The 27,949-nt window shown below is 41.4% G+C and overlaps 1 protein-coding gene across 1 annotated transcript in view; it reads left to right on the top strand.

Annotated features, from left to right (window-relative positions):
* The window catches only part of Fam135b (family with sequence similarity 135 member B), a 164,021-nt gene that overhangs the window by 110,352 nt on the left and 25,720 nt on the right, over positions 1–27,949 (top strand). The window contains exons 7-10 of the mRNA XM_038344082.1: positions 12,909–13,062; positions 16,098–16,147; positions 22,942–23,097; positions 23,840–23,913. Of these exons, the coding sequence (XP_038200010.1) occupies positions 12,909–13,062; positions 16,098–16,147; positions 22,942–23,097; positions 23,840–23,913 (434 nt within the window). The remainder of the gene's footprint in view (positions 1–12,908; positions 13,063–16,097; positions 16,148–22,941; positions 23,098–23,839; positions 23,914–27,949) is intronic.

The raw sequence follows: 27,949 nt of genomic DNA, 5'->3' as shown, positions 1-27,949 counted from the left end.
TGTGTGTGTGTGCACGTGTGTACGTGTGTGTGTCTTTTTCTGGGTCCTGTAGCATCCATGGAAATCTGTCTACACATGAGAAAAATCAATGATCTGAGAAATAGCTTCCTTTTCCCCTAAGAACTGTGACCTCCACAGAACTCTGTAGTGCTCACCCCATTTGTATACATCCTCAGTTCACCTGTGATGGTGAACAGACACATTGCTAGCTTGGAGGGTTTTCATGATCATCCTCATGGTTAAGACACTTACGGTGACTGACATACAGTAAATATTGCACAAATCATAACTCCTTCCTCTTATTTCTCCTTCTGCTGTTTTTAATTTTCTCTAGCTACAATTGGAAGCACTAGAAACAAAAATATTACTCTTTTTTCCCTATGCACAAATGATATTCAGTTAACTCAAGAACTGCATTTATATGAATTCAGCTTTATTTTTCCCCAAAGCCTCTTTTCTCATTTATTTAGAAGTAATTAAATTATCCTCTCCCCATGAACACTAATACTCTTCTATTAAAATCTGCTGATTATGCTTAATATGGGGGTTAGATGTGTCTTCTTGTCTCACTGTTTGCAATGGAGAGGTAATATTTGGCATAGAATTTATTTTACTTACATTTAAGAAGCTACCACGAAGGAACCCCAAGGTTGGTGAATGTCTACCACGGGTGTTTTATAGCAGCATAAGGCTTCTTGTATGCCATTGTCTCTCTCTCGCTCTTATGCCTTATGACAAAAGGGGCTATGACTTTTCATAATACTGACATATTCTCAGCCTTGTCATGTGGGAGGAAATGCACATTAATAACATCAGGAGGAAGGGGACCAGGCAGAGATTCTCACATAGATGGGGAATGTTTGAATTGAAACATCTCTTCCAGTTCTCAGGACAAGAACACTTTGAACTACTGTTTTATTGTCTAGATATAACTACCTGAAAACATGTAGGTAACTCTAGCCATAAATCACACTTCCCACTTAGTTATTGTTTATGTAAACACAGATTGTAGATAAAATTTCCAGACTTTAGACCTTAGTGGGTGTGCTTTTCAGAATCATGGTGGCAACCGTAGTGGTGACAGCTGGCATCTTTAGCACTCACAGCAACTGTCTGGTGTTAACTATGTTCCGGGATCACATGCATCAGAAAACTGCCTTTGTGCCATTTGTTCTGGATCACACTGCTGTGATAAAGCTGTGATAACTTAGTAGATACCACAGCCTGTGTCATTCTGTCCATAGAATATCAACAGTTCCTCTGATTGCTTCTCAGCCATGAGACAACTCCTTATTATTATTGTTTCTTCTTCTCCTTGGAATGCTGAGATCCAGGACAAGGACTATTTGTCCAGAGAGGCTTTTTCTGCGTTCCTTTCCTTACTACCTAGTGCAGAGATCATCGCCCTGTGGATATTGTTCACTTCAATGTAAACTGAAGGTCTCTCTCCCTAAATTCATCATTGTCTACATGCAGAGGTATTTAATCTTTCAGTAAATACCATGTGTGCAAGTGACACTGGTTCTCTGAAAATTCCTAGTAGTAAATTCAAGCAATATGTCAACTCTTACTTAAATTTCTCTTCTCCTTCAATGACTTGTTAGTAATAACTTTATATAGAGATCTTCATTGTAGCCATTTGTGTTTATCCTGTGGCAAGTATGTTTTCATTGCTGCATATTACATATAGAATAATACGTTATGAAATTTTCAAACCTTAATATAGTGTAAATTTATTATATTCACACCCCCATCATCTTTTGGTTCCCTTTTGGATAGTCTCCTTTCACTTCCCCGGAGATCCCATTTCTAGTTTGGTTTAATTAAATTGACTTTTTGAATTTATTTTTATTATTAGTTTCTAGTTAGTGTCTTCGCCATTGTTCTATTGCTGTGGAGAGATACCATGAGTAAGACAAATCTTATAAATAAAATCATTTAATTGTGGGCTTGCCGTTCATTTCAATTCCTTATCTTCATGGCAGGAGGCTAGGTGGTAAGCATGGTGGGGGAACAGTAGCTGAGAGCTACATCTTGGTCTATAAGTAGAGAGACAGAAAAAAAATAATCTAGGCCTTGCATGGGCTTTTGCTGTGATAGTGTGAAGGATTTGCTTTGTATAACTGTCTTTTGGATGCACATTTTAATGCTAAACACATTGGATCCCATGCACTGCAATTTTAAACATGACTGAATGCAACACCTGACAGTATTTCACCTCTTGAAGAAGAATAGTGAATCATACAAGTTGACAGAAGGGTTGACAGTTACACCTTTTGCCTACGCAGATTTGGTCAGTGCCTAAAACTAGTGAATGAGGACTAAATCGCTAGAATCCCCTTATATACTATATTAACTTTTCAAATAATAATACATTGTATACATAATTGAGATCTTCAAATAATAAAATATAAAAAGACATGCTTCTACTAAAATGGAACTAAAAAGGTCCATTCAATCTTGAATTGGCATCCTAAAATCGTTTCAGCTGGCTTCCTATTTTGTCATGAAATACTGGGAGCTTGCCTGCGCAGCCTAGATGAGTACAGGGATACCATGCAGCCATAACTCCTTAGATGCTACAATTTACAACTCTTTTTGCAGATCTGTAAATCACTGCAAGCACCATGTATATTTTCCAATAGAACATATAAGGATGGCCTTGAAGCTGTTTTTCATGTAAAACTCTGGCATATTTATAATAAATATTCATTTAATTAGTTAAAAAAAAAAGAAAAGAAAACTTCAAATCCCACCTCAGTGACACATATCCTCCAACAAGGCCACACCTTCTAATTCTTCTCAGATATATGAGCATATGGGGGCCATTCTTATTCAAACCATCACAGTTAGCATATAAAGTAATGTTTCACCATAATATTTGAGCAGCTATGCACAGTATGCTTTGCTCCTAAACAAGTCCTCTGAGTCATCTAGCTTAACTGACAACAAAAACCTCACAGCCACCTCCTCCCCTAGAACCTCTTATTTCTAGAGGAGGCAAGAAGCATGACCCTCTTGGATCCAGGTATTAAGATCATTCCCAAAGCAGACAGTCGTCTTGTCTACAAGCACAGATATTGGAATGCATTAACTGCCATTCAGTTTCCCAGTCTACTACAGTATTTATCAGTAGAGAGTCGTCTCATTTCTCACCATTCACAATTACCACTGCCTTCTGAATTTCCTATCAGGATAGCTAGAAAATTATGTTTCATATGGATCTCATTCTCTTTCCCTGAGAGAGCTTTCACACAAATCAATGTTTTCTCCAGGCTGTGAGAAAGTGTTCTGTGGGCTCCAAGGAATTACTATAAACTTCACTCAGCATGACTTTTGGTATGGGAGTCATTTTTAGAAAGGAGGCTAGGAGAATGGTCGGGAGTCCAAGTACCTTCTTACCAAAAGGCATCAGTTGAGCTTTCTACAAATCAACCTGGATGCTTCCAGCAAGAACAGCATGTAACTTGAGCTCTATAATATTCTTCTGTTCCCAAAGTGTTTGCATCTGTTGCTTCATCTAATGGCCATCACACTTCCTTTACACATTGGGAGACTGGAAACACGACACTGGGATTTTCTATGCACTACAGAATGGACCTTAGACAAGTCTAGTTCTGTTTTTGCTCTATGGCCAGAAGAGTGAATTTATAAAACATCATCTCTAGTGGTTATGGTAGTAGATTTATGATTATAAAAAGATATGGCTGCATGGATAATATTCAATTTAGACTTATTTACACTAAAACATGGTTTTAGCTAAAACATAGTATTGAATCTTTAAGGTCCTCTGACCTCTAACCATGTCAAGCATCTGCAGACATATTCTGATTTATCCTGTTCTAACCCTCTATCCGAGAGCTATTAGTATTTCTGTTTTACATGTAGGAAAAAAATGCCATCGAGGAATAGCTGTCCCAAGACCTATTATATGAGGATTTGGAATGGGGCTGCTAGACTAGCGATCTGTGGGGACATCTTGGGTCCTGAATTTTTCCCTAAGTGGTTTATTAACTGCTTCACCAGAAACCTCAGAACCATCTCCAGCCCTCATTCGCTCACCTCGGAGGGACTGGTTCCCACTGACATATATTTGTTTTCACACCCTGCCGTCTCCTTCCTCCGCCATCTGAGCATCATCGTAATTGCCTCTCATTGGCTCACACAGCAGTTTTCCAGCTCATCTCTTTTCTTTCACATCTGTCTTTGTGGTCCACTCCATCCTCACTATGGCTAATTTGAGGTGGTAAATCTTGTATTCTTTTTCACGAGACCAAGCCACAGAATCCTCTGTACTGCCCTATAGCTCTAAGCCTAACCTCAATCCATCTTCAGTGTATCCAAACCCTGCTTTATCATACTACAGCATTGGGTTGGATTTTCACACCAGGAGAGGCTTCCTTTTATATCATACTCACATTTACCAATGAGACTGGATTTTTTTTTTTACTCTGGTCAGTACCTATTTCTTTTTTTTTTTTTTTTTAAAAATAGAATCACTGTTCTCACACAGTGCTTTTCTTGCCTTTCCCAATATGACTTGAGTGTCTCTTATCTGAGCTAAAGTAGCATTTGTGCATCAGATTATTACAGAATGTACCAAGCTGTTGTGAAATCTATGTGCTGCCTGATTTAAACCAGACTGAAAGGGTCTGAATGCAGAAATAATAGGCAAATAATTTTCCCATTTCTATTTCCACTTAGTGCTTTGACAGAACAATATTGAGTAAATTATTCTTGCAAACACAATGATACACATATACTCTAATTCTGAAATATAATTATTTTAGGTAGAATGACGAATGAATTAAAGAAGCATTAGTAAGTGCAGCATTTGAGGTAGGGAAGCAGCCAAGCCGTTCTGGGATGAGGTAAGCTCTCAAGTATTGGAGTCTCTATGAAGAAACACTGGGAATGGGACCTTGTCACCTAGAACATGATGAGTACTGGTGCTCAATTTGGAAAAGACAAGTGATTCCAAGACAGAGCATGCTCATTTGGGGAATACTACGGTCATAGGAAAGAGAGAAAATTAGGAAAGATGTCAAGTTTTAGATTTTCATTCCTGTGGTAGAAAGAACTCTAAACAAAGCCACTGAAGTCTACAGGAAAGTCACTTCAGAGCAGGTGGAGATCAGACCTTAATCTCTGATCTCCAGGGCAGCAGAAGGTGCAGAGGGTCCATCACTCCCTTCCTATCTACAGGGAGCTACAGCTCACTCTGGGTTGCTGCCTCTTCTCTGCTCCTAAGATAGCTCGTTCATTGAACTTACATGGTTTATAGGCTGTCATTGTATTTACCTATTTCCTCTTCTCTTGCTAAGGTGATCTTTTCTCACTTAAATACATGGGCGTTTGTAAGGCAGATGAAGTTCTTTCACTTCTAATCCTTAGTAGGCTAAAATCCAGTTTTCAGTGCTGTCACATGTGAAAGCCAAAACCTAAAGCAATAAAGGACATCAAATAATGGAGGAAGAAGAAGAGGCTAAAGAGGAGGAAGGGTAAAAGAATGAGAAAGAGGGGGAGAAGGAGGAATAGAAAGAGATGAGGAAGATTGGGGGAGAGAGGAGGCTGTAAGGGCTGAAGAGGAGGAAGGGTCAGAAGAGAAGCAAGGAGGGGAGGAATTGGACATATTGAAAGTGACAGGTAAGACAGCTGTCATTCTCTTGTTCCATTTACTATCTGTCTCCCTTCCTATAACTTGTAAGTACAATCTTCGTGTGAGCAAGTGTAAGACTATGTGCTGCTAAGATTATTATAAAGATAGTAATTAAAAGAATGCAATGTATTGTAATGACAGTCATCGTTATTGCTATTCAATTCATTTGGGGTATATTTTATTAGATTTAGTATGTGCATATGAAGCAGCTGACAGACTGTGTCATATATCAGTGGTCTTAAATGTCGATGGTATGTGACTCCATAGAGTCAGCATTTCCACAAGACGCGCTTATGAGGGATGAATCACCTCTCTTGCCTTTACCCTTGATCTTAGCTTTAGTAATTTTCAATGTTGTCACGTTAACCCAGGTGAAGCCCTGGCTGGCTCATTACACTGAACACACAGGTTTTGTGTCTCTAACACAGCTTTTGTGGTGAATGTTTTATATATATTCAATATTCATATTCATATTGAATCAGAGAGTTATAATATTTTCCCTTAAATCAGAACCTTCCTTCAAGCAAGAGTGTAAATAAAAAGACATTCATCAAAATGATGTTTGTGGTCTTAGGATGATCTGACAACTAAATTACTTGTTTGAGTTGAAGACATTCTCAGTTAGATTAAATATTAAGAATCCCATTTCCAACAGCTAATAAAATCACTGACTACCGTGCCATTTAGGGAATTGCTTTTAATGAACAAATGAAAGAAAAATACAGAGAATCAAAGAGAAGAAGTTGTAATGTTTCCATGGGTAGATTCAGCTCTTTCAATTGTCAATTATTAATTATTTTCTATATTGCAATGTTGTACTGACACCAGTCTCCTTAATTACAGCTTTTACTATCCCCAGGGCCACTTTGATAGTCCCATTTATAAAATGGTCTATACATATCTTTTGTGGTCTATGTACTAGAATCTTTGTTTCAGATGAGGGCTCTGTCTACAATAATGAAGAGATCTAGGCAGAAAGCAGCACCATCTATAAGACCGTGGAAACGTGGTTCCAATTCTCGCTTGCTTCCTCCTCCTATGCTCCAGTCCAGAGCAGAAGAAAGGAGGAATTATTTGTGAAGTGTGTTTGTGGTATAATGGCCACCACCATCGCTCTTCCTGGTGAATCCTTGTGTTGTTTTTCCTTTGCAATTAGACGTTTCCCAAGGCCATCTCTCTGACCACAGCTCTGAGCTGGGCTGCAGGTGCCACTTGTGGCTCTCCCCAAGACAAATAGCTATTCTTTGGTGTTTATTTGCGATCCTGGTTTGCCTGTTTTTCATCACATCACCAATGCCCTTTGGTTGTAGAGACTGGGTGGTGCAGATATACTACATATGGATATACAGTGACATGCCATGCAGGAAGCTGCTCACTGTCATCATCAGAAGACCCGCAAACAGTCAAGGAATGCCAACCAACACCCAAATCAATTCACACACAGTAACCTCAATGAAGAAAGATTGCAGTGCAGTATTCCATATACAGACAGCACATTTTATGCCACATGCGTGTACAAATATTTAAGCTGTGTGGCAATATTTGGATGAAATATGACCATCATCATGGCTCAGCATTACTTAAAATTTGTTCAGGTTATTTTTAGTCTATTACTTTTGATTTTAAAAAAAGCATCTGTGGGAATTCTTTTTTCCTGCATTGTCTGTGAGATCTATTTTGTTTAAACATCCAACAAGAGGTTAATAATGATACAAACATTGTTGAGTTTATTTAAAAGCCCTAGGTAAGCCGTGATTTACATTGTGCTAATAGTGTTCATTATTTTGGTTTCTATGATTGCTATCATTATGTGGTTATTATCCAGACAGGCTTTGAGATGGTTTTCAGTGGAACTTACTTAGAATGTGGGTGGGGAATCTGTGATCTCTTCTGTGGCTCAATAGTCTCTCAAGGTAGCACTGTCTGTTTTCTTCAGTTTGGAGACAGATGGGCCCCTTCTGCTTCACTTCCCACAGTCAGATAAACTCCCATATTCTATGTATTTCAAGTTAGAAGATCCATAAGAACATACCTGAGCAAGTGTCCTTTGGGGATCAGAATATGCATTACATCTTCAATGTTGTACACCTTTGATCTGCTTTCCAGACCTACAGATTGGGTAACATGTACAAAGACATCAAGGGTGGCACGGTGAGAGATAAAGAACACATTTTCACAATAGGGCTCAGACCTCATCATTAGACAGAAATTGTAGATGATAATGATATAAAATTACAAAAGTGTACAATGTTGACTCATTTAGTCACTGGGCTGACCCTCACCAATAACCCAGTATGAAGACACAATAACCACAGTGTCCCAAGGCATGGGCACTGGAGAAGACTGTGGAGACTTACAGTTCTGCAGAGATATCTGGGAGTGTGATCTTGGAAGGCACTTCAGGGGCTTGGAGTATGCTTTGTCGGGCCCTTCACAAGGTGTATAAATAATCCTGCTTCTCTGGTGGCTGTTTCTCCTTGCTGCTGCTGTTTTCATTATCTCTGTCCATGCTGTCTTGTCTGTCTCTTAGTTCAGAAGCTGACAGTCAAATTCAGAACTGTGATCCTAGTGAGCATAAAATATTACCTTGAGGGTAAACACTTGGATTTAATCCAGGGATGGTTTGGAAGCCCCAAATTATGTCTTAGTAATCATGAGACTGGAGGCCATTTACTCAATGTCTCCAGACCTATATACTTCTGTAAATATATTGCATGATTGCAACTGTCTTAAGCACTGAAAGGACCAGCAGAGGTGAACAGTGGGAAGCCAGAATCACAGAGGAGAAAAACTAGAGAATTTTAGCTAATATCCTTGGTTAAAGAAACACGTGAATTTTAAACCCTATTGGTTGCTACAGAGATGCAGTGGTAGTGGACACTATGGTCTCCCTCGAAGAATGCCTTCACTTGCAAAACAGGGAATTACCCAGTTTCTTTTCCTACATTCATAATTTTTGATCGTCATATTAATGACTGCTAAGCACCACGAGTATATACGACTCTGGTTTTATTTGCTTTCCAATAGCGGTCCTCTCTCTGATGCCCGTATTGTGAGTGGTCCCTCTTCGTTGACGATGTATCTGCAGTACTTAGATGGAGGGAACTCTGTTCAAGGTGACAGTAGCAAAGAATCAACCCAAAAACTCAGACCTCAAAACTCTTTTCTCTGTTGCCTTGACCAAGGACTCCATTTCACTTCTGTTCACCTGTATGAATATTTCCTATTTACACAGGATTTCATTCATCTGTAGAAAGGACGCAGCAGCTGTCTTTTGTTGTGCATCTACCTGTAGATGGAGTTCAGTCCAGGCAATGCCACCATTTGTTAGTTAATGTATTGATTGGCAATGTGCCTGCCCTCTTTGAGTCCTCTCTCACTATTTACATATCTCATTCCAGACTTAGAGAAGCTGACTTCTAAATGTGTTTCCTTACACTTTGCAATACTTCATGAAGCTCTGGTGGAAGACACTGGTTTTTCTGCATATGCATGCATTCTGCAGGCCTGCGGGGCAGCTGTGTGATTTTATACATTATATTGTCCAGTTTCAAAAAGCTACACCCTTGTGTAATTTATGGACAATAGGATTTGGTTTTTAAAATAATGCTCTCCAGCCAATTTTCAGTATAGCTGCTTAGATTACTATTTAGACTCCTTATCTACCTCCATACTGATAATGAACCAACCTTATGAAGATTCACCATTTTTTTGGTCATTCTTAAAACATCCATATGACACTGAGACCCATTTTAAACTTACAAAACAGAGACTGTCACATTCTCCCCCTTCCTTCGGTTCCCAAAGTCTCTCCTGCTCCCTCTTCTGAAATGTTCTTTGACATAGATATTACATTTCCCATCAAGATGTCAATGCACTAGTCTTGACTACCCGTATGAAGTTTGCAAAAACAACTAATCAAATCCCAAACAAAAGCAAAAAAAAAAAAACCACTCTCATCACCGCCACCAGCAGCAGCAGCAGCAGCACCATCACCACCACCTCCAACAACAATAACAGAAGTAGAAGAGGACGGCAGGAGCAAGGGTAGGGGGAGGACCACCTGGGAAGGGACTGGTGGTGGGTGAGAGCGGATGAGAGACAGTAGCAGGGTGGGCATGTGAATGTGATCGTAGCCTATTGCATATTAAATATGTAAAATGGAAGTCAAACTTGGCAGATCTCAAGGATTCTTTACCCTCTTCACTAGCTTCTGGGTTGCTTTTCAAAAGAAGGCCATGGTAGTAAGAGAATGGAATTCTGAGAAGGAGGAAGGGTAGAAAAATGGAATATCAGGACCGCCAGAAGCATCATCGTGACTACTGGATCTGATGTCCTTTGTACCCCCTTCCTGCGTTTATTGTTGCTTAGCCACAGCAAATGAAGACACTGCGGGACTTATGTGTTATTGCCTCTGTCAAGACAAACAGACTTCTGTTGAACATCTGTTCTCTGTCTCTGACCGGTGCAATTCTCTCTCTCCCCACCTCTCTTTCTCCCTACATAATTTCTCTGAGTGTGCACCCAGACAGAGAGCCTTTGTATCACAATAGACTCAAAGAGCCATTTCTGCTACTGGAAAATGGGGTAACTTTGTCTTGTCTGGGGCCTTTAATTCTATGAGTCCCAGTCTTTTGATCTATGGAGTGGAAAGAGGTGTTCCTGTGACTTGGCCTTTTGTCTGATCCCAAAGAATTCCATGTCACATTGCTATAGAAGAAAACCCCAAAATACTAAGATCATTCTTCCACTTTATAGGCATGTCTGTATATGTCTATATATCTAGTAATACACAAACCTGTGTACATATGCATATATGTGTTAGGATGTTTTGTAGAAAGGTGTACAATAATTTTACTGGACACTGGTAAATTACACATTATGTTTGGTGATAACTAAATTTTATTTTTCCTCTTTCCAAATATGTATTCAACTTTGAAAAGAGAAATGAAGAGTACCTTCCACAAAACTTGTTAGAAATCAAAAGGAGATCAACACAATGGAGTTGTCATCGGGGTTCATTAGGCAGAATTTCCTATGTTCTTTGAGTCTGCAAAAGCTAACATACTCCCTGGTGTACACAAGCTGTGCTGGTCTTTCTACAGCTATACCAGCTACTTTGTGTTCAGTCAAAATATATTATGAGAGGTAACAAACAGAAACAAACAAGTGATCCTCAGAGCTTAGCTATTTTTTTTATTATATTGATATCCTATTAACATTTAAGAGCTGTAATTAAGAACATGTAACATTTATTCTTGGCATGCCATGACTGGAACATATTTTTTTGTTCTGTGAAGTTAATGTTAATCTTAATCTACTTAGCTTTCTGTCTGCTCTTTCCATGATGAGAGGTAACTTTTCACAAGTATATACCAGAGTTGAACCAGTATAGTAAGGGCAAGAGTTCACCTGAGGTTTTAAAACAGACATGACTTATGGCAGAATATAGACTCTTGGGGAGGGACCCCTCATCCCGAGCCAGTCTCGTCACTTTCACCCTCTCTTTATCTCAGTGTCACCCCATAGTCTAAGCCAGTTTGCTCTGAGTAACTATGACATCATTCTGTTTGATTCTTCATTTCTATTATAGTTTGATACACTGCATTTTCATTTTCTATATGGTATTCTTAATACTCTTTGTAAAATATCACTCAAATTACTTGAAGTGTTTTTGTCAACCTTTTACAATTTAAGTTTTTAGAAAAGAACTTACTATTCTTGGAATTGCTTATATTATCTCCGTAATTTCCAATTTCATCTCTGTATCTACTCTACCCAGCAATGTGCGTATAAACTGCTCTCATGATTTATTGTTATCCTCGTGTAATTTTTCTCTTAGGTTTAAATTAGAAAGATCACACAGCATTGTAGTATAAGACAAGGTTACAGAGCTCCGGGAATAAAGGCGCTGGAAAGTAGATACTGTAGCAGAAGGTATTTGTGGTGGTCATGAGATACAGTATCCAGGTTCTGCCTCAGTCCTGAGCCAATCCTTCCCTGCTGGAGATTTTGGAGGCCATCTACTGATGTCTGCTCTAAAAGGGCTGCTTACCCAAGGACTCATTCCTTTCCCCGGGGTGGCTCATACTCAAGAGTGTTGCTTTGTCATACCCTTACTAAACCAAATCAGCTGATTTAGCAACAGAAAAGAGACTTAGTGGGATAGCAGGCTGCTGTAATCACAAACCACACAGACCCACACACTGAAGCCAAGAGGGTCATGTCACCCCTTCCCAGACAAATCTTTCTCCAGAATGAACAAGGCAGCATCAGGGAATCATGAAGAGCAAGTGTTTTGTGTGTGCTTCCATTGTGGCTGAAGAGCAGAAGACGAATGAGCAGGCATGTAACATCACCAGATGTTCTTACCACTCAGAATCTTCAATTCTCCTCTGTCCACATCCCACTCCATGTTTCCTTTCTCTACTCTTAGAAATTTCTCCGTCGATTCACTCTGGAATATCTTTCTCTTAGGTTGGAAAGAGAGACATATTGTGTCATTAAAGATAAACAAAACTGACTTGTTTATACTTTTCCTCTACACTGAACTGACTGTGGAATTAGGCATTGTCTTGTTGTTGCACAAATCAAGATAGCTCTCTACAAATTCTAAATCCTTAAAGATTCCACTGTGCAGAGCCTTCTGAAAGTGCTCAGACTCAGAGTTCTCACTGAGCACATCAGCACCGAGGACCCGACTTCACACTTACAATTTTAAAATTGTAAATAAATTGTAAATTTATGTAAGTTTTATTCTCTCTTTGTAGCACAGACTGCTGCTCACCCATCTGTTCTAATAGTCTTCCTGATCCTCCCCCTGCACACACAAAGGATTCCACTTCTTCTGTCCCCCAGTCCCTTCTACAGTGTATCCTCTGGGAATCAGAGAAAGTGACTTCTGAGAGGGTGACAGTCAGGAATCACAAACCTTGATGTGGACCTTGTCAATCTCACCTGCCTCTTAATCATCATCTTCTACCATTATATTTAATATTATAACCATGATTATCTTAAAATGAACATGCTGCAGTAAAGGCATGGCATGCCTGTGGTTTTTCCTATTTGGCATGGATACAGAAGAGATTTGGACTCAGTCAGCTTTCTTCGTGAAGTCTTCATAGTGTCTAAGAACCAGACCTGCTGTTGTGAAGCCCCAAAATGTCCCTGAATGGTGGGTGGAAGAGAGGAGCTCTGTGAAGCCAGGGTGAGTATCGATTCCTCAGCTCTGTTTCTCCTGTCTCTTCAGGGAAGCTTCTATGTCCCCTCAGAGAACTGCATACAACATGCACACAAGTGGCACCGGGACCTCTGTCTGCTGCTGCTCCATGCCTATCAGGGCCTCAGACTCTATTTCCTGGTCATCATGAAAGACATCCCTGAGCTGCCCACCATGGAGCTGGGTAAGGGAGTAGGACCAGAAAGTCTCAGTTGATGGAGAAGGGTCATCTATCTATGTGTTACTTTCATTGGTTAATAAAAACCTGCCTTGGCCCTTTAATAGGACAGAAAATTAGGTAGGTGGAGTAGACAGAACAGAATTGTGGGAGAAAGAAAGCAGAGTCAGGCAGATGCCTCAGGCAGTTTCCACGCTTCTCCTACCAAGACAGACGGTGGCTAGAATCTTTCCTGGTAAGCCACCACTTTATGGTGGTACACAGATTATTAGAAGTGGGTTAATCAAGACGTGAGAATTAGCCAATAAGAGGCTGAAACTAACGGGCCAGGCAGTGTGTACATGAATACAGTTTCTGTGTAATTATTCTGGGGCTAAGCTAGCCCTGCGGGAGCCTGGCAGGAACACAGCTGGCCCCTCCTTCTACACTCAGGCCTGAAGCTGACTTTCTGTGTTGGAGTGTGGATGGAGAAAAGGTGGTATGCTTTTGCAGAGGTCCTGGTGAAAACGGGATTGGTCATATAAGCATTTCTGGGCTCTGCCTCATTGTATTAAGAGAGATGCTTTGCAAGGACAAAGGCAGCGAGAAAACATATGAGTGCCCCAAGACACCCACACATGCATTTATGCATCTGATATTTCTTGAACACCCACAACAACCCTGTCCAACAATTTGTTTTCTTAGAAATAATCTGGGTATTATACAAAGGAACACATGAACAAAGCCAAAGCATCTCATAAAGACGATTCTTTTTGAAAAAAGGATGCGTCAGAACCAACACTGGGCTAGAAACATACCAGAGCCACCACAGCTCCTGTTTATCATCCCTAAAATAGGTGGTGACTGAATCTCACCTCATTGGTTGGAGTTCATCTTCATGATATAAAGTGACTGTTTAATCAAGCGAAGTGAAAGGGGAAGAAGGGCAAGGGGAAGGGAAAGCCTTTTGAGTCCTTCACTCTGTTTCAGATTATCAACTATCACTGGTTAGTGCGCACACACACACACAAACACACACAAATATGCATGCACACACACACATTTTCTAGAATAATATGTGAGGTTAAAGACTTTTACAATTAGGATGCAATTATAGAATTACAACTTATAAACTTGTATAACAGCCTTACAGAAAGAGCACTAAATCTGTAGAAAATAATTGTGCACACATATATATTAACACATATAGCCATTCATATCTATTATATTTGTGTGTATCTAACTATCCCATGGCATATCCTCTGTAGGGTTTTATAAACCTCCAGTGACATACCCTATTTGGTTATGGTGAAAAAAAGATTTTTTTCCCAAACTGAACATAATGGAGATTAGTGAGCCTAAATACCTCTTGAGTAATAATAGGAGAAGTCAAACATGTAAAATGACTACTGAAAGCCATAAAGCACAGTAATATGCAGCCATGACAGAAGCCCTGAGATCCTGCACCAACTGCCTGGGGTGGGGTGCTTCAGTCCTCAACCTCCTTTATAGCACACTATGTACTAAGGTTCTGCCCCAAATCCTTTGGATCAGAGGCTCAATGCAGAACCTAGGATTCAGGGATAATGCATATTTCAATGTCAGACTCCCATTAGTGCTTCCTTCTTTGTCTGTTCCTCTGGATACCAACTTCTGTGAGAACCATGTCATTTGGGAGTGTCTGTGGCCTGTGTTTTATGAACAGGCTGCATGACGACGGTATATTTGCAAGTTTCTCTTTAGCGTCAGCCTATGGAGTTGGTCATAGCTAGGTTCCCCCTCAGATTCCTTAGACTCTGTCTCTAGTCTACAAAGCAAAGGAGTATTTGTGGTGCTTACCCTGGATTTCAGAGACTCTTGTTACCTAGTTTCATCCGCCATGATGTCTGGTCAAGCCAGTGCCAAGGGCTTTGAATCAAGCATCCTTTAACTGGGATGCTTTCAGAAGCCAGTCTTGTACAGGCTGTACAGACAGACACAGGAGACTCGGGCTGTGACTCTTCAGTAGAGCACTTGCTTTGCATATGTTAAGCCTTAAGTTGGCATCCAGTTCCACATAAAAAAAGCAAAAGGACAGTGCAGAATCAGAGTTCCTTATGTGCCTCAAAAAAAACCTAGATTTTATTCAGCAGCAGTCAGCAATAGAAATTTCTGTTAACTAAAAAAAACAAAGTAATTTAGTTTTTCAACTATTTTCGATGAGCATCTTCTGCACATGGGGTGTTGTGCTGGACCCTTAGACTATTGTCTTGTTAAAGAGAAACAAAGTCTATTTTACTGGTGAGCCATGGATCTGAGATCTGAGGTCACCAGTCAGGTAGGAAGGTCAACAGGACGCAGAGATGCTAAGGGGTTTCTCAAGTTGCCCTAGACAGTACAACGACATGCAAGTGACAGCACTTTGGCATTGGGGAGCTAGGAGAGAGTTCAAACCCTGTCAAAACCCTGACCATTAAATCACAAATAGCTGGAGGCCATTTGTACGGGCTGACAAGCTGTTGCATTGTGGGCCGCACTGTGGGTGGCTTGGATGGTTATTGTGCTCATTAGTCTCATGGTCCCTGGGGCCTGGAGTCCACTTGGATATGTTATTCATCTTCCTTGGGCTTCTAAATTGTCAGCTCCATGATGGAGACACAAATCCATATTCTCTTTTACAAAATATATATTTGTGAAAGTTTCTCTTTGTCTGTCTCTCTCTGTCCCTCTGTGGGTGGGTAGGTGTGCGGTGTGCATGCACATGTGTGTGGCCATGCATCTGGAAAAGCATAAATAAATGGAGACTCATTAAGGGCATGCAAAGTGCTAGGCGCACTTAGGGGTCTGTTATAATTATAATTCCACTCAGTAGTCCACAGTTGGTTTCCTCTTGCGCTCAATCCATGGTATCAAATGAGGTTGATTCTCTTCAAATTCTGATTAGCAGAGTCCTCTGGAGTTGCCTTTGTTTTTCTCCGACTTCACCGTGTAGAGCATGAAATGTAGGCCTTTTCCTTTAGTTAGCAAGTGCAGCATTTAAATGGGGTCTGTTTAATTGTGTGGTCTTTGTTCTTCCTTCCTAGAGGCCCTTGCTGTTGAGGAAACCCTTTCTCAGCTGTGCTCAGAGTTACAGGTAATTACTGTGCTGACCCTGCGTCTGAACAGATGGAAGTACTTATAGGACTGGACCAAGCTAGTTCTGTCTGCCACATAGCATGCCAGTCACTGAAGCCACAATTTTTCCCAATGAGGAAAAGTGATTTCACAGGTACTGAAATGTGGGGGTGGGCCTGACCTCAACTCTTCCTCCCTGAGGAAAGGCCTGGAAGGCTTCTGCGGTGTCTGAGGTCATGCTGGGAAATAAGATTGGCAAGGAAGAAAACTAATTATGCTTTGAAGATGTGCAAGAGACTTCGCGGTTGTTCACGGGCAGCAGGTTCAGAAATGGCAGCCTTAGCACTGTATGTAGGTGGAGTCTGCAGATGCCCAAAGGCCATGCATCCAACACTGTGCACGCTCAATGGAAGGATTAATGATGAAGATGCCTTACTGTCCCGTTAACCATGGTGCCAGGATGAACTCTCCAAGTCACTAGCAATCATGGAATAGGAGGAGGGCACATCCTTTGGGGCCCACGTAGAAGAACTTCCAACATCTCTGCGTGAGGAATTGTCCCCGTCTCCATCGATTCTTTTATGCTAGCTGCCTGCCCAACCATGTAGTTTAATACTAGCTGTGTCTGCCTAGAGTCAGGTGAAAGAGCCAGTCTTACAATATTGTCACTCTTCAGATACCATTTCTGGGACTCTCCTACTTTGACCAATCAGCTACCAAATAGATGTGGCAATCCTAACTTTTTCAATTTAGATAATTTCATTTAATGACTTAAAGAACTCGGAAAATACTTTTCTAACCATTACCAGGCTACCACAAAGAACATTACAAAGGGCCTTGGTTAACATCTAGATGAAGGATACATAGATCAAAGTCTGAAAAGGAGGCCAAGAGTGGAGTTTCTCTTTTTTGAGTTTACCTGTACCAACTTCAGGCAGGTGGGTACATTCACCAGCCTGTGAGCTCTTAAATTCCCAACTTTGAAGGTTTCTATTCATTAGAAGCAGATCTAGGGCTCCAAGAAAATTATCATGTAGTTACCTTACTCCAGTAAGGCCAAACATTTCACTTCAACAAGGACGTATATTCTGGTCATGTCCAGCAGGTGCATATCCACACCCAGTGAGGTCTACTGGGTTTTTGTTCCTAATGCAAAGGGCTCCTCTTTTTCACTGAGTTGGCAGAGCTTGGTCTCACACTCTTACAGGGCTGGGCAAGTCAGAGTGTTATCTAAGTGCAGACCCCAGAAGAAAATACAACTATGGACAAGTTTTATCTCAAAAAGAGCTAGGCCTGGAGAAATCTGAATTTCTGCCAAGTGGCTTCTTTACATTTTTTCATAAAAATTGCTTTCTATAAATGACAGTGCTAATTTTTCCATGTATGGAGGCTCCAATAAAGAGACATGATTAGGTCCTGGGCATTGACGATTCCCTCAATCCCAGCACTTCTTTCCTTGAGATCTGGGGACAGTTCTCACTTCCCAAACTTGGGCTGTTTTGGTTGTTGCTGTAGTTGTTTGTTTTGTTTTGATTTTCTGAAAGCATCCTCCACCCTGTGGCTGGCTAGGGACCATCAAAAGCCACTTCATGAGTTTGTTACATAGAATTTCGTGATAAAAGCTGCACACCCTCCCATCTCTAGGGAGTTTCCTTGTGCTCTCCAGGAGAACACTAAGATAAAAAGCGTGGCTAGGGGTTTATCCGCAGTTACAGCAGTGATGCTCCCAGAGCAGCCTCCTCACAGCATCCAGGGATAGGAAAGGACGTGCTCACAGATATTCATAGTGACAAGTACACACCAAGAATTGGGGCTGCCTTAACGTTTCTGAGCGAAATGAAGCCGTTGGATGAGATTACCAAACTGGACAGGGTTCAATGGCAACCTCTACTTAGCAGTAGTGAACATCGTAGCCTCGGTCCCTGGGACGTTTGTCTTGGACAATTTTGTCACCTCTGGTGACTGCAGTGATTCAGGTGAGAGGTTTGGAGGGCAGAGCTGTCAATAACTTCATCAGACACAGTTCCCAAGGGATGTACTGCTTACCTCCATCCCTTGCCACAGAGTTCCAGATTGTAGGAAGGTTGTCGTGATTCTACTTTTTAAATTATCTGACACTGTCATATGTGCATATAACTAACTGTATTTTTCATTTTATCCTCTATTCTACTCTTTTATGTCCCCCTCCTTCTCCGGCTGAAGTTCTTCTTCCCAAGTTCCTGTTCTCCTTTGATGACCTGTGTGTGTATGTGTGTTTGTGTGCATGTGTGTGTGTACATGCACACACTTGTGTGTCCCACTGAATTCCATAGTTCTTTTGCTGAAACAGGATTTACATTGTAACCACATTTTATTAGAGAATTTTATTTTGTTAGAAACTCTAAGACTTGATGGAGTGTAAGGTATCGATGGGAGGGGGATGAACTTTATTGCACCTCAATTTGCTTAATGGAATGACTGGCCTGTAGATTGAGGGGTGGAAATATTGCTGGATACTCAGAAACCCTCCCAAATCAGAGCTGGAATTTGGTTCGAGATGAGCCAGCGCCACCTGCTGGCAAATGATGAACAGAGGTGGATGTTTTTTTCTCAAGGCTTTCTATTGCTGGTGGTGAAGAGTTGGATGGTTTCAGGTAATTTAGGCATTGAAAAACCCAGAGGCCTCTAGCAGGAGAGTGCCCCTGAGGCATCTTTACTTGGTCTGAAGGAAGCCCTGGTCTAGATGAGCCAAGTGAGCAAGAGGAGTTCTCAAGTCCCTGCTATGGAGGAGCTTACCTTAAGTTCAAGGAGGCAGAGGATATATTAGGTTAGGACCCCATAATGACCACACACACACACACACACGCACACACACGCACACACACACGCACACGCACACACACACACACACACCATTCAGTTCATTTTGAAATGATGAGGTAAAGACTCAGTTGAGAGTGACTTTAGGACTTCAGTCTCTATGCCTGCTGTGGTTGTTATTTCTTCTTCCCTGTCTAGCCAGTCCCTTGGGAGGCCAGCACTAGCTCTTCCTAGGTACATATGAACTCTCATTATAGAGAGGCTGCTGGTGGTAGCAGGGAAGCACAGGGTTGCTCTGTTTCTGAGTATCTCTTGTGCCAGCATGCTCCTGTGTGGCAGAGACTTTGTGCATCTCCTTTTGCACCACAGAACTTCTCATACAGCCATCCACACTGTCTGGACACTGGCCTTCTTTAAGCTCTTACAGTCTTGGTCACCAACAGAAGGAAGGTCCATGGCTTAGCAAGGATGACAGTGCCACAGGATCATGTCCTTTCATCTGTCCATCAGAAGCAGTAGGCTTCTTACACTCCACGTGTTTCAGCAACTCCTGGGTACAAAACTAAACCCCAGTGCTCCTGGTGGTCTATTTTCTCCAGCTGGGTTCTACCATAGAAGCCATTGTTCCCATTCCCTTCTCAAAGCATTGGTATGTGCTGGGAACAAAACATTTAACAAATGAAATTCTGAGGTTTGCTTTATATACAAGCAAAGGCAGGGGTCCCAGTCAAGCAAGAGAGTTAGGAGCAGGGTGTCCATTAGGATGATCTGTGAAGCATTTGGTAAGTTCTAGTATCTGGACTGCACCTCAGGGATTCTAAGATGGATGCAGTCCTCTGTGGACACATGGAGAGACCTTAGCCTCCAGTGGTTGTCACGTGCAGCTGAGATGGAGAAGCATTTGAAAGAGCCTGGTTGATTCAGGAAGCAGGAAGAAGCCTGATCATCTGGAAGGCAGAATGTATCACTTCTTCAGCAAGTTTCCATGGCCCCTATGTGATATCCAGTATACATAGCTTTTATAGTACTCTGTAGGTGTATTATAGCTAAGCATGTAGTTGTGAGGGAATGGAATGTTTATTCCCGGGTGTACTTATATTTGTGTGTATTTATATTTGGCTTTTTAAAATGTAGCACACCCTGTAGCATAAAACAAGAATGGAATAAACAGAGAAAGGGCTTTAGAGGAATGAATATGCCTAGAGCCCAGATGATCATGGCTTTGGGAGTGATCAAGGTAGGTATGTGAGCCTCGCTCCAGAGAACTCACCTGTGATAGCAGTGGCTCAAGATAGCTGACTTGTTAGCAGGTAAGGCCCCTCCTTCACCTGCTACAGAAAGCCACCCACACTTGTGTGTAATTACATAGGTCCATGTGTCGGTGATGACAGAAGAGTCCTCCTGTGGCTTAATTAGAAACTTCTGTCACCTCCTCTGAAGGTGTTTTTATAATCAACCAGGGAGGAAACAATTCTCCCAAAGACTCGTTTAATAAATAACTTTCTTTTTTTCCCTTTGCACCTCTGGTAGTTGAGCTCAGAATTTGGGCTGTGCCTGTCAGTGCCACTGTGGTGGCGTGGGATGTTTGGAGAGCAGAATCAAAAGCCAAGCAAGGCAGGGCAACATGATGGAGGCACACAGCATCTCTCAAGATGCTCATCTGTATATTTCTAAAGCTGAGGGTTGCTGAGCTTAGATTATCCATTACTACTGTGCTGGAAGTAGGGATACTTAGAGGTCAAGCTCCCAATACAGACAAATTGAGATAGTGGCAAGAAAGCAAGCCACACTTGTAAGAGGGATCATGAGGAAGCTCTGTATGGTCAAGGACTTGGTTCAAGAAGAGGTCAAGATGAAGGAGAGTCTTAGATGGATAGCATAGTGCCATTAGAAATAAGGGAAAATAGAATTGACCCCCAAGTCATTCCCACATTGATGAGAGACCATGCGAAAGTGACGAAGAGAATAAGAGAGAAAATCAGAAGATGAGAGGACAAGGCATTTTAAAGAGAGGTTGTTACCCGAACAATGGTCTAGTATTGCAAATAGACAGATCTATGCATGCTGCTATATGTAGGTCATCATGGCTGGGATAATTATTGTGCATTGGATAAGAGGCATGGTGACCTTGGGTAAGGCAGAGATTATTTCCAGGGGCAAAATAGTGCTGAATGTTGGTGCAGTATATTGGCTGTCATTAGTGAAGATTCTGGTGGAAGAATCCAAATATGAGCTCCTTTGTTTGAATTCACAAGCCCCACTTTCCAGTCTAGAGTTTTCTCAGCGATGCAACCTGTTCCTGAGGTCAACTCCCCTAACCCTTCCACCTATGTCTCTGACTTTTCATGATGTTGTATGGGACTGAGCTGCCAATGTCAATGGTCATCAAAGGTGAATGCACCTCTTAGAAGATGCTGTATTTAACTGAGTCTTGAATCTGGACGTTAGTCCTCATAATAAAGCAAGAATCTCCATGTGTTAAGAGTCTCACTGTCCAGAAAACATCTCTTTGTTGCTCTCTTACTCTTAGATACCTCCTATCACCTGCTCTGCTTTCATCCAGAATCAAACCTCAGTCCCATAACAATCACAAAACTGTATCTGGAAACAGCTGTTTGCTTTGTTCCTTCAGTGAGGAAACTGGGGCACAGGACAAAGGAAGGAAAGAGACTGAATTTGAATGGTGTGGCTTTGTGAAAGCCTGGCACCACCTTGCTGGTATGCATTCCTATCTCTGCCATTACAGAGGCCCTCTCTTACTCAGCATGGGTGCTGTTTTTTGCCAGACACATTAGCAAAACAAGGAGGATATTCATTAATTGTTGTGTATTGATGAGACCCTGGGCAGGCTTCTTGTTACTCCTCAGAGGAGCATTTGATCTTCTCACCTTCTGGTAATTCAAGATTTTCCTTTAGAATATAGTCCTCCCCATTAGAAACCAGCTACCCGTCCAACATATTCTCATCAAAAGAGTCTTCTCCAAACACTCCAGGCCCCACTGTAGTCTGACTGACTTATTTTGTGATTAAGATACCCCGGAGTCTTCCTTAAGAAGTGGTAAGCGATGGTTAAGGAGATGATGCTGTCTAGTGACCTGGCTAGTTCAGTACTCTGGGATTATAAGGAGGACCTTATCTAGTGAGATACTTCAAAATACCTAGTGAGGTAGAGCATGTGGTATCGTGGTTAGAGAGTTCCTCAGTTAAATCCTAGCTGGGTGAAAATTGGACATTCTAATAAATCACTCTTATTTGACTTTCCATGAAAGGATGGTTTTACTACTCTACTTACAAGATGATTATATGGATTGAATGTGAAGCATGTATAAAATGTCTGGTCCTCCTCCTGCAAAATAATCAGTATTAGTAAATGGGACCCATTATGATTATAAAACACTGAGTTCAAAGTTTAATGAAATACAGAGTAGATTCTAGTGCAAGACTGTCTGCTCTGGATGTGTGGACCTAAGGGAGGATACCATGGCTGATTCCCCCGTAGTGTAATAGTGCATGCTGAAGGAATCCCAGTCTAGGATGCTAAGATTTGGGAAAACTGGGTTCTGAAATGATTGGATTGGAAGTTTAGGGTAAAGAGTCGAAAATGGCTGGCAACTATTTATAAACGGAGCACAATATACTAGACAAGACATTTCTGGAAATCTAAAAGTAACCCACCCTTAAAACATGCATGAAGAAGGAAGAAAGGAAGACAGAGTCTTGGGATAGTTACAGAGTATCTTGTATGAGACTGTGGGCTTGGAATGTTAATTTATAAACGAGAACTGCCAAATAGTTTGTTCTTCTCATTGCTGCCTCTCTTAACTCCCACACTCAAAGGGACAGGATAACCCAAGTCTACATTATATAGTATGAGATACATGCTGTAATACCACATTGTTACAGCACATGAGGCCAAGGATAGCAGGGAAAAATATTCGGTAAAGGTCCCGAGGGGGAGGGCTGGAGCAACACAATAGAGCTAGGTCTTTGACAGATACTCTTTTTCCTCTGCAGATGCTCAACAACCCAGAGAAGATAGCAGAGCAGATCAGCAAGGATCTTGCCTGGTTGGCCTCCCACCTGATGGCCCTGTGGACCCAGTTCCTAGATACAGTGACACTGCACTCCCAAGTGACCACTTATCTCACCCAGGAACACCATACCTTGAGGGTAAATTGTAAATTCTTTAAACTCTCTGGCTACGTGCATTTATAGTTAAGGAGATGTTTTGCAAAAGTTGGTTCATTGAAATGAACATGACTTGGCTTTGTGCCAACTTATCAATTTCCACACTGGTCCCACTCAACTGTGAGTGAGCATTGTGATATCAAAAGCTCACTTAGCTATCCAGCCCTATTCTGCCACTCATAAAACGTCTCCCTTCTCTATGTCTTACGATAGCTGAGCTTATAAAATTAACTATTACAAGTGTCTCAATATACTTAGGAAGAAGAACTTTCAAATGTAAGGTGTTGCCCTCATCCTGACTATATATGTATAGGCATACACATATGGAGTGATGTGGGCCTTCTCACTCTGGGCAAGAGAAATAAGTGTCTGAGAATCAGAGTCCACAAAGCACATAGCAAATGCTGCTGACTTTTGGAATTCTCCATGTTGCGCATTTATTTATAATGCCCATTTGGAAAAATCTAGTATTCTAGTAGAAAGAATAACGCTTGAATATAAAACAAGGAAGCAGAGCATGAATGAGTTTATAAAGATCCACCACACTGTCTGGGCTAAGAGCTGTAAAGGCATGTGGGCAGCTGTGGCGGGTGGAAAGCCTCTTCAGACCTCTGTTGTATTTCTTTCCATTAAAACACAACCCTTAATCTCCAGACTCTCCAGCTGAGACAATGGAGGTCACATCCACTTGAGGAATTAAGCTCTTTACATTGTCATCCCTCAGGTTCGAAGGTTTTCTGAAGCTTTCTTTTATATGGAGCACCAAAAACTTGCAGTCCTGACCTTTCAGGAAAACCTGTAAGTAATACATTGCACACCCACTTCATCCTGTTAAAGTGGCCACCCCAAAGCATTCAGCTCTCTTGCTTTGTTCCCACTTCCCTTTCCTTTCATCTCTTGCTGTGAAACAGACACTCTGCTCCCTGCTGCACACACTGTCTACAATTCTGTGCAGGCAAAGGAAGTATACACACTGGGGAGGCAGAAGCTGCAGGTGGCAGGGAAGGGAAGGTCGATAGCCAAAGGTTTCTTTTGTTGAATGCCATTATGTTCTATAGAGAAAAATCCAGACTTCCTAGGTCTCTGCAGACATCTGGGCTCAGTCCTCTGCAAAATGAATAGAAGCAGGTGGTAGCGCCACATGCAATGTCAGAAAAGCCCAATGATGCAGTAGCTAAAATATATATTTAGCATAATAATTAAGCCCAACATCTCTAATCAGAAGGAATGTTGCCTTTCTAAGATTGCCTTCTTCCAGAAAGAATTGAAAAGTACCAAGAAAGTGTGAGTGCTGTTGAGAGATGAGGTTCCTCAGATTCTCTAGGAAGACAGGTGAAGACCTCACCAAGATCTTGTGCACACCAATATTTTGTTTTGTATAATCTGATCAAAAAATAATGGCAAAAGGAATTATGTTTGAGAGGCCACAGCGCATTTCCCAGAAGAGGCTGGGGGGGGGGGGGTGGAGGCATTTCAAGTTGCTTAAGACTGATGCAGACATCTTTCTTCTTTGTATGTATAGTCCTGTCTCCTCCACGGGGTTTATTCTGTATGCAAACTACAGTGACATTTAGTGTTTGCTTTTAGGTAATGAAAGTGAGTGGGATAGAAAGGAACATGAATCTGCTATAAAAAACAGTTTGTTTGGACATCATTAGAGTCTTCAGCAAGCACATCAACACATGCATTCATTTATTCATTCATTTCAGCCTTAGGCTAGAACTGGCTGACTAATTCTAAAACTCGCATGGGGAGTATGAATCTATTAAATTTAAATATAACTTTGAGGGACACCGAGCAATTGTGGCTTCTCAAACAAGACTCCCCTTACCATTATTTTTTTAAACAGGTTATTCAAAACAAAATATTGGTGGCCAAAGATCTTGGTTAGGTCTCCATTCATATTCCTCAGCAAACTGAAGAACCCTCATCTCTTATCAAAAGGAAACCCTTGGTGTTTGTGTTATGCTGTGTGAACTTTTTTTTCAGGGAGTATAAACACATGTGGAAGTGAAAATCACAGAAGTCATTGCTCTCTCTATTTATTAATTTTCTCATTACTTGATTAAGATACTAAAGAACATCTACTTTAATTAAGAAGGGTGGCCCACAATTTGAAGGGTCATCATGGCAGGAAGTCATGGCTGATCACACGGCATCTAAGTCAAGCAGATCAATAAATGTCCTCAGATCATTTCCTCTTTATACCCATAGTATTCCATCTGGGACCCACCCTATTGATGGTACCACATCCAGAGTGGATCTCTCCTCCTCAGTTACACTTTGGAAAAATACTTGCAGACATGCCCAGAGGTGTGTCTCCTAGGTGATTCTAAATGGTTGAGCTGACAATGAAAATTAACCATCACGCTCTCCATGCACAGTCTGGTTGAAATGCCAGCCCTCTAGACACCTATGCAAAGTGATCATAACACAAGGTAATGTGCAATGAGTGAGTTTTCTTCTATTGTCAATTTAATCTTAATTGGAGCTAGTTGCGATGGTTCGTTTTTGCCTATTTTACCAAATTTAGCATTACTTGGGAAGGGAAAGCTAAAATCAGATGGTCCAGATTAGGTTGGCCTAAGGAAATGCCTATGGGGATTGTTTTGATCAAAATGGTAGAAGTTGGAAGACATGCCCACTGTGGGTGACACCATTTCCTGGGCAGGGCATCTTGGATTATATAAAAGTAGAGAAAGCAACCTGAGTGCAGGGTGCATCTGTTATGCCTTGATCTCAGCTTTGATGGTTCAGCTGCTTTCATCTTCTGGGACTTTCTGCAATGATGGATTATAATCTGGAAGTGTGATCCAAATAAATTCCTTTCCCCTTAAGTTGCTTTTATCACAGCATCAAGAAAGGAAATCGATATACTGCTCTTAGTTTCCTGATATGGGATGTCCTTCTGTATGCTGTGAGTATGTTGTATTACCATTAGTTAGTAAAGAATCTGATTTGGACAACAGCCAGGCAGAATAGAGCCAGGAGGGAAATCCAAGCAAAGAGACAGGGAGAAAAAGGATGAAATCAGGGAGACACCAGCAGCTGCCGGGGAAACAAGATGTGAGGTAACACACCATATGTCAGAACATAGATTAATAGAAATGGTTTAATTTAAGATATAAAAGCTAGTTAGAAATAAGCCTGAGCCATCGACCAAAGAGTTTGTAATGAGTATTAAGCCTCAGAGTGGTTATTCGGTAACTGGTGGGTGGGAGAGAAACCTCCAGTTACGGTTTCCTTCACCACAAGATTGTCAAAAGTAAAAGATGAAAGGAGAAAGTTGGAACATCCACACATGGTACATGGAGTGCAGGCTACAGATCCTCCAGTGTAAATGGTGATGGAAATGTAGGTGGTGATTGATGAGTGAACATTAATTGTCTTGTGGACAGTAGACGAGGTAAAGAATGTTGTATTGTAGGTTTCCCATGCTGACAGATATGCTGTCAGATAGGTAGCTTATAAATTAAGTCATTCAGGTAGTCACAAGAATAAAAAAAAAAAGTAAGAAAAATAAGGGCATAAGAAATGAGAAAGGGATATTGGCTAGTGTTTTTTTTTGTATGGAAATCTCATTTTTATTTATGATTTTTTAAAAAGAAAACAAACTGTTTTCATTATACAAACCAATCCTAGTTTCCACTCCTTCCTCTTCTCCCATTCACTTTACTTACCCTCTCACTTCACCCCCCATCCACTCCTCAAAGAGGGGAAGGCACATTGCTTTGTGGAAGATCCAAGGCCCTCCCTACTATATCTAGGCTGAGCAATGTATCATCCAAAGAGATTAGGTTCCCAGAAAACCAGTACAAGGAATAGGGATAAATCCTGGTACCACTGTCAGTGGCCCTGATGTCTGACCTAGCCATGCAACTGTCAACCACATTCAGAGGGACTAGTTTTATCCTATGCTTGTTCCTTCTTAGTCCAATTAGTGTTGGTGAGCTTCCGTTAGCTCAGGTAGACTGTTTTAGTGGGTGAACCCATCATGGTCTTGACTTCTTTGCTCATATTTTCATTCCTCTCACTCTTCAGCTGGACATCAGATGTGGGTCTCTGCCTCTGTTTCCATCAGTTGTTAGATGAAGGGTCTATGGTGATATTCAAGATATTCATCAGTCTGACTACAAGGCAAGGCCAGTCCAGGGACCCTCTCCTCTATTGCTTAGGGTCTTAGCTGGGGTCATCCTTATGGATTCCTGGGAATTTCTCTAGAGCCAAGTTTCTTGCTAACCCCATATTGGTTCCCTCAATCAAGATATCTCTTTCCTTGCTCTCATCTCTGTCCTTCCTCCATCATGACTGTCCTGTTCCCTCAAGTTCTTCTCATTCCTTCTCCTCTCTCCTCTTCCTCTTCCACTCTCCCTTTTCCACCCACCAGGTGAAAGATGGTATCTCAGAGTTGTTTTGATTTGCACTTCTCTGATGGCTAAGGATTTTGAACATTTCCTTAAGTATCTTTTGGACATTTGAGATTCTTCTGTTAAGAGTTCTCTGTTAGCCGGGCGGTGGTGGCGCACGCCTTTAATCCCAGCACTCGGGAGGCAGAGGCAGGCGGATCTCTGTGAGTTCGAGGCCAGCCTGGTCTACAAGAGCTAGTTCCAGGAGGACAGGCTCCAAAAAAGCTGCAGAGAAACCCTGTCTCGAAAAACCAAAAAAAAAAAAAAAAAAAAAGAGTTCTCTGTTTAGTTCAGTACCCCATTTCTTAATTGGGTTATTTGGAATTTTGATGTCTAATTTCTTGAGTTCTTTATATATTTTGGAGATCAGTCTTTTGTTTGATGTGGGGTTGGTGAAGATCTTTTCCCATTTAGTAGGCTGTCTTCTT

The sequence above is a fragment of the Arvicola amphibius genome, chromosome 9, assembly GCF_903992535.2.
Source record: "Arvicola amphibius chromosome 9, mArvAmp1.2, whole genome shotgun sequence".
NCBI lineage: Eukaryota > Metazoa > Chordata > Mammalia > Rodentia > Cricetidae > Arvicola > Arvicola amphibius.
This window is presented reverse-complemented; position numbering and strand designations above follow the sequence as displayed.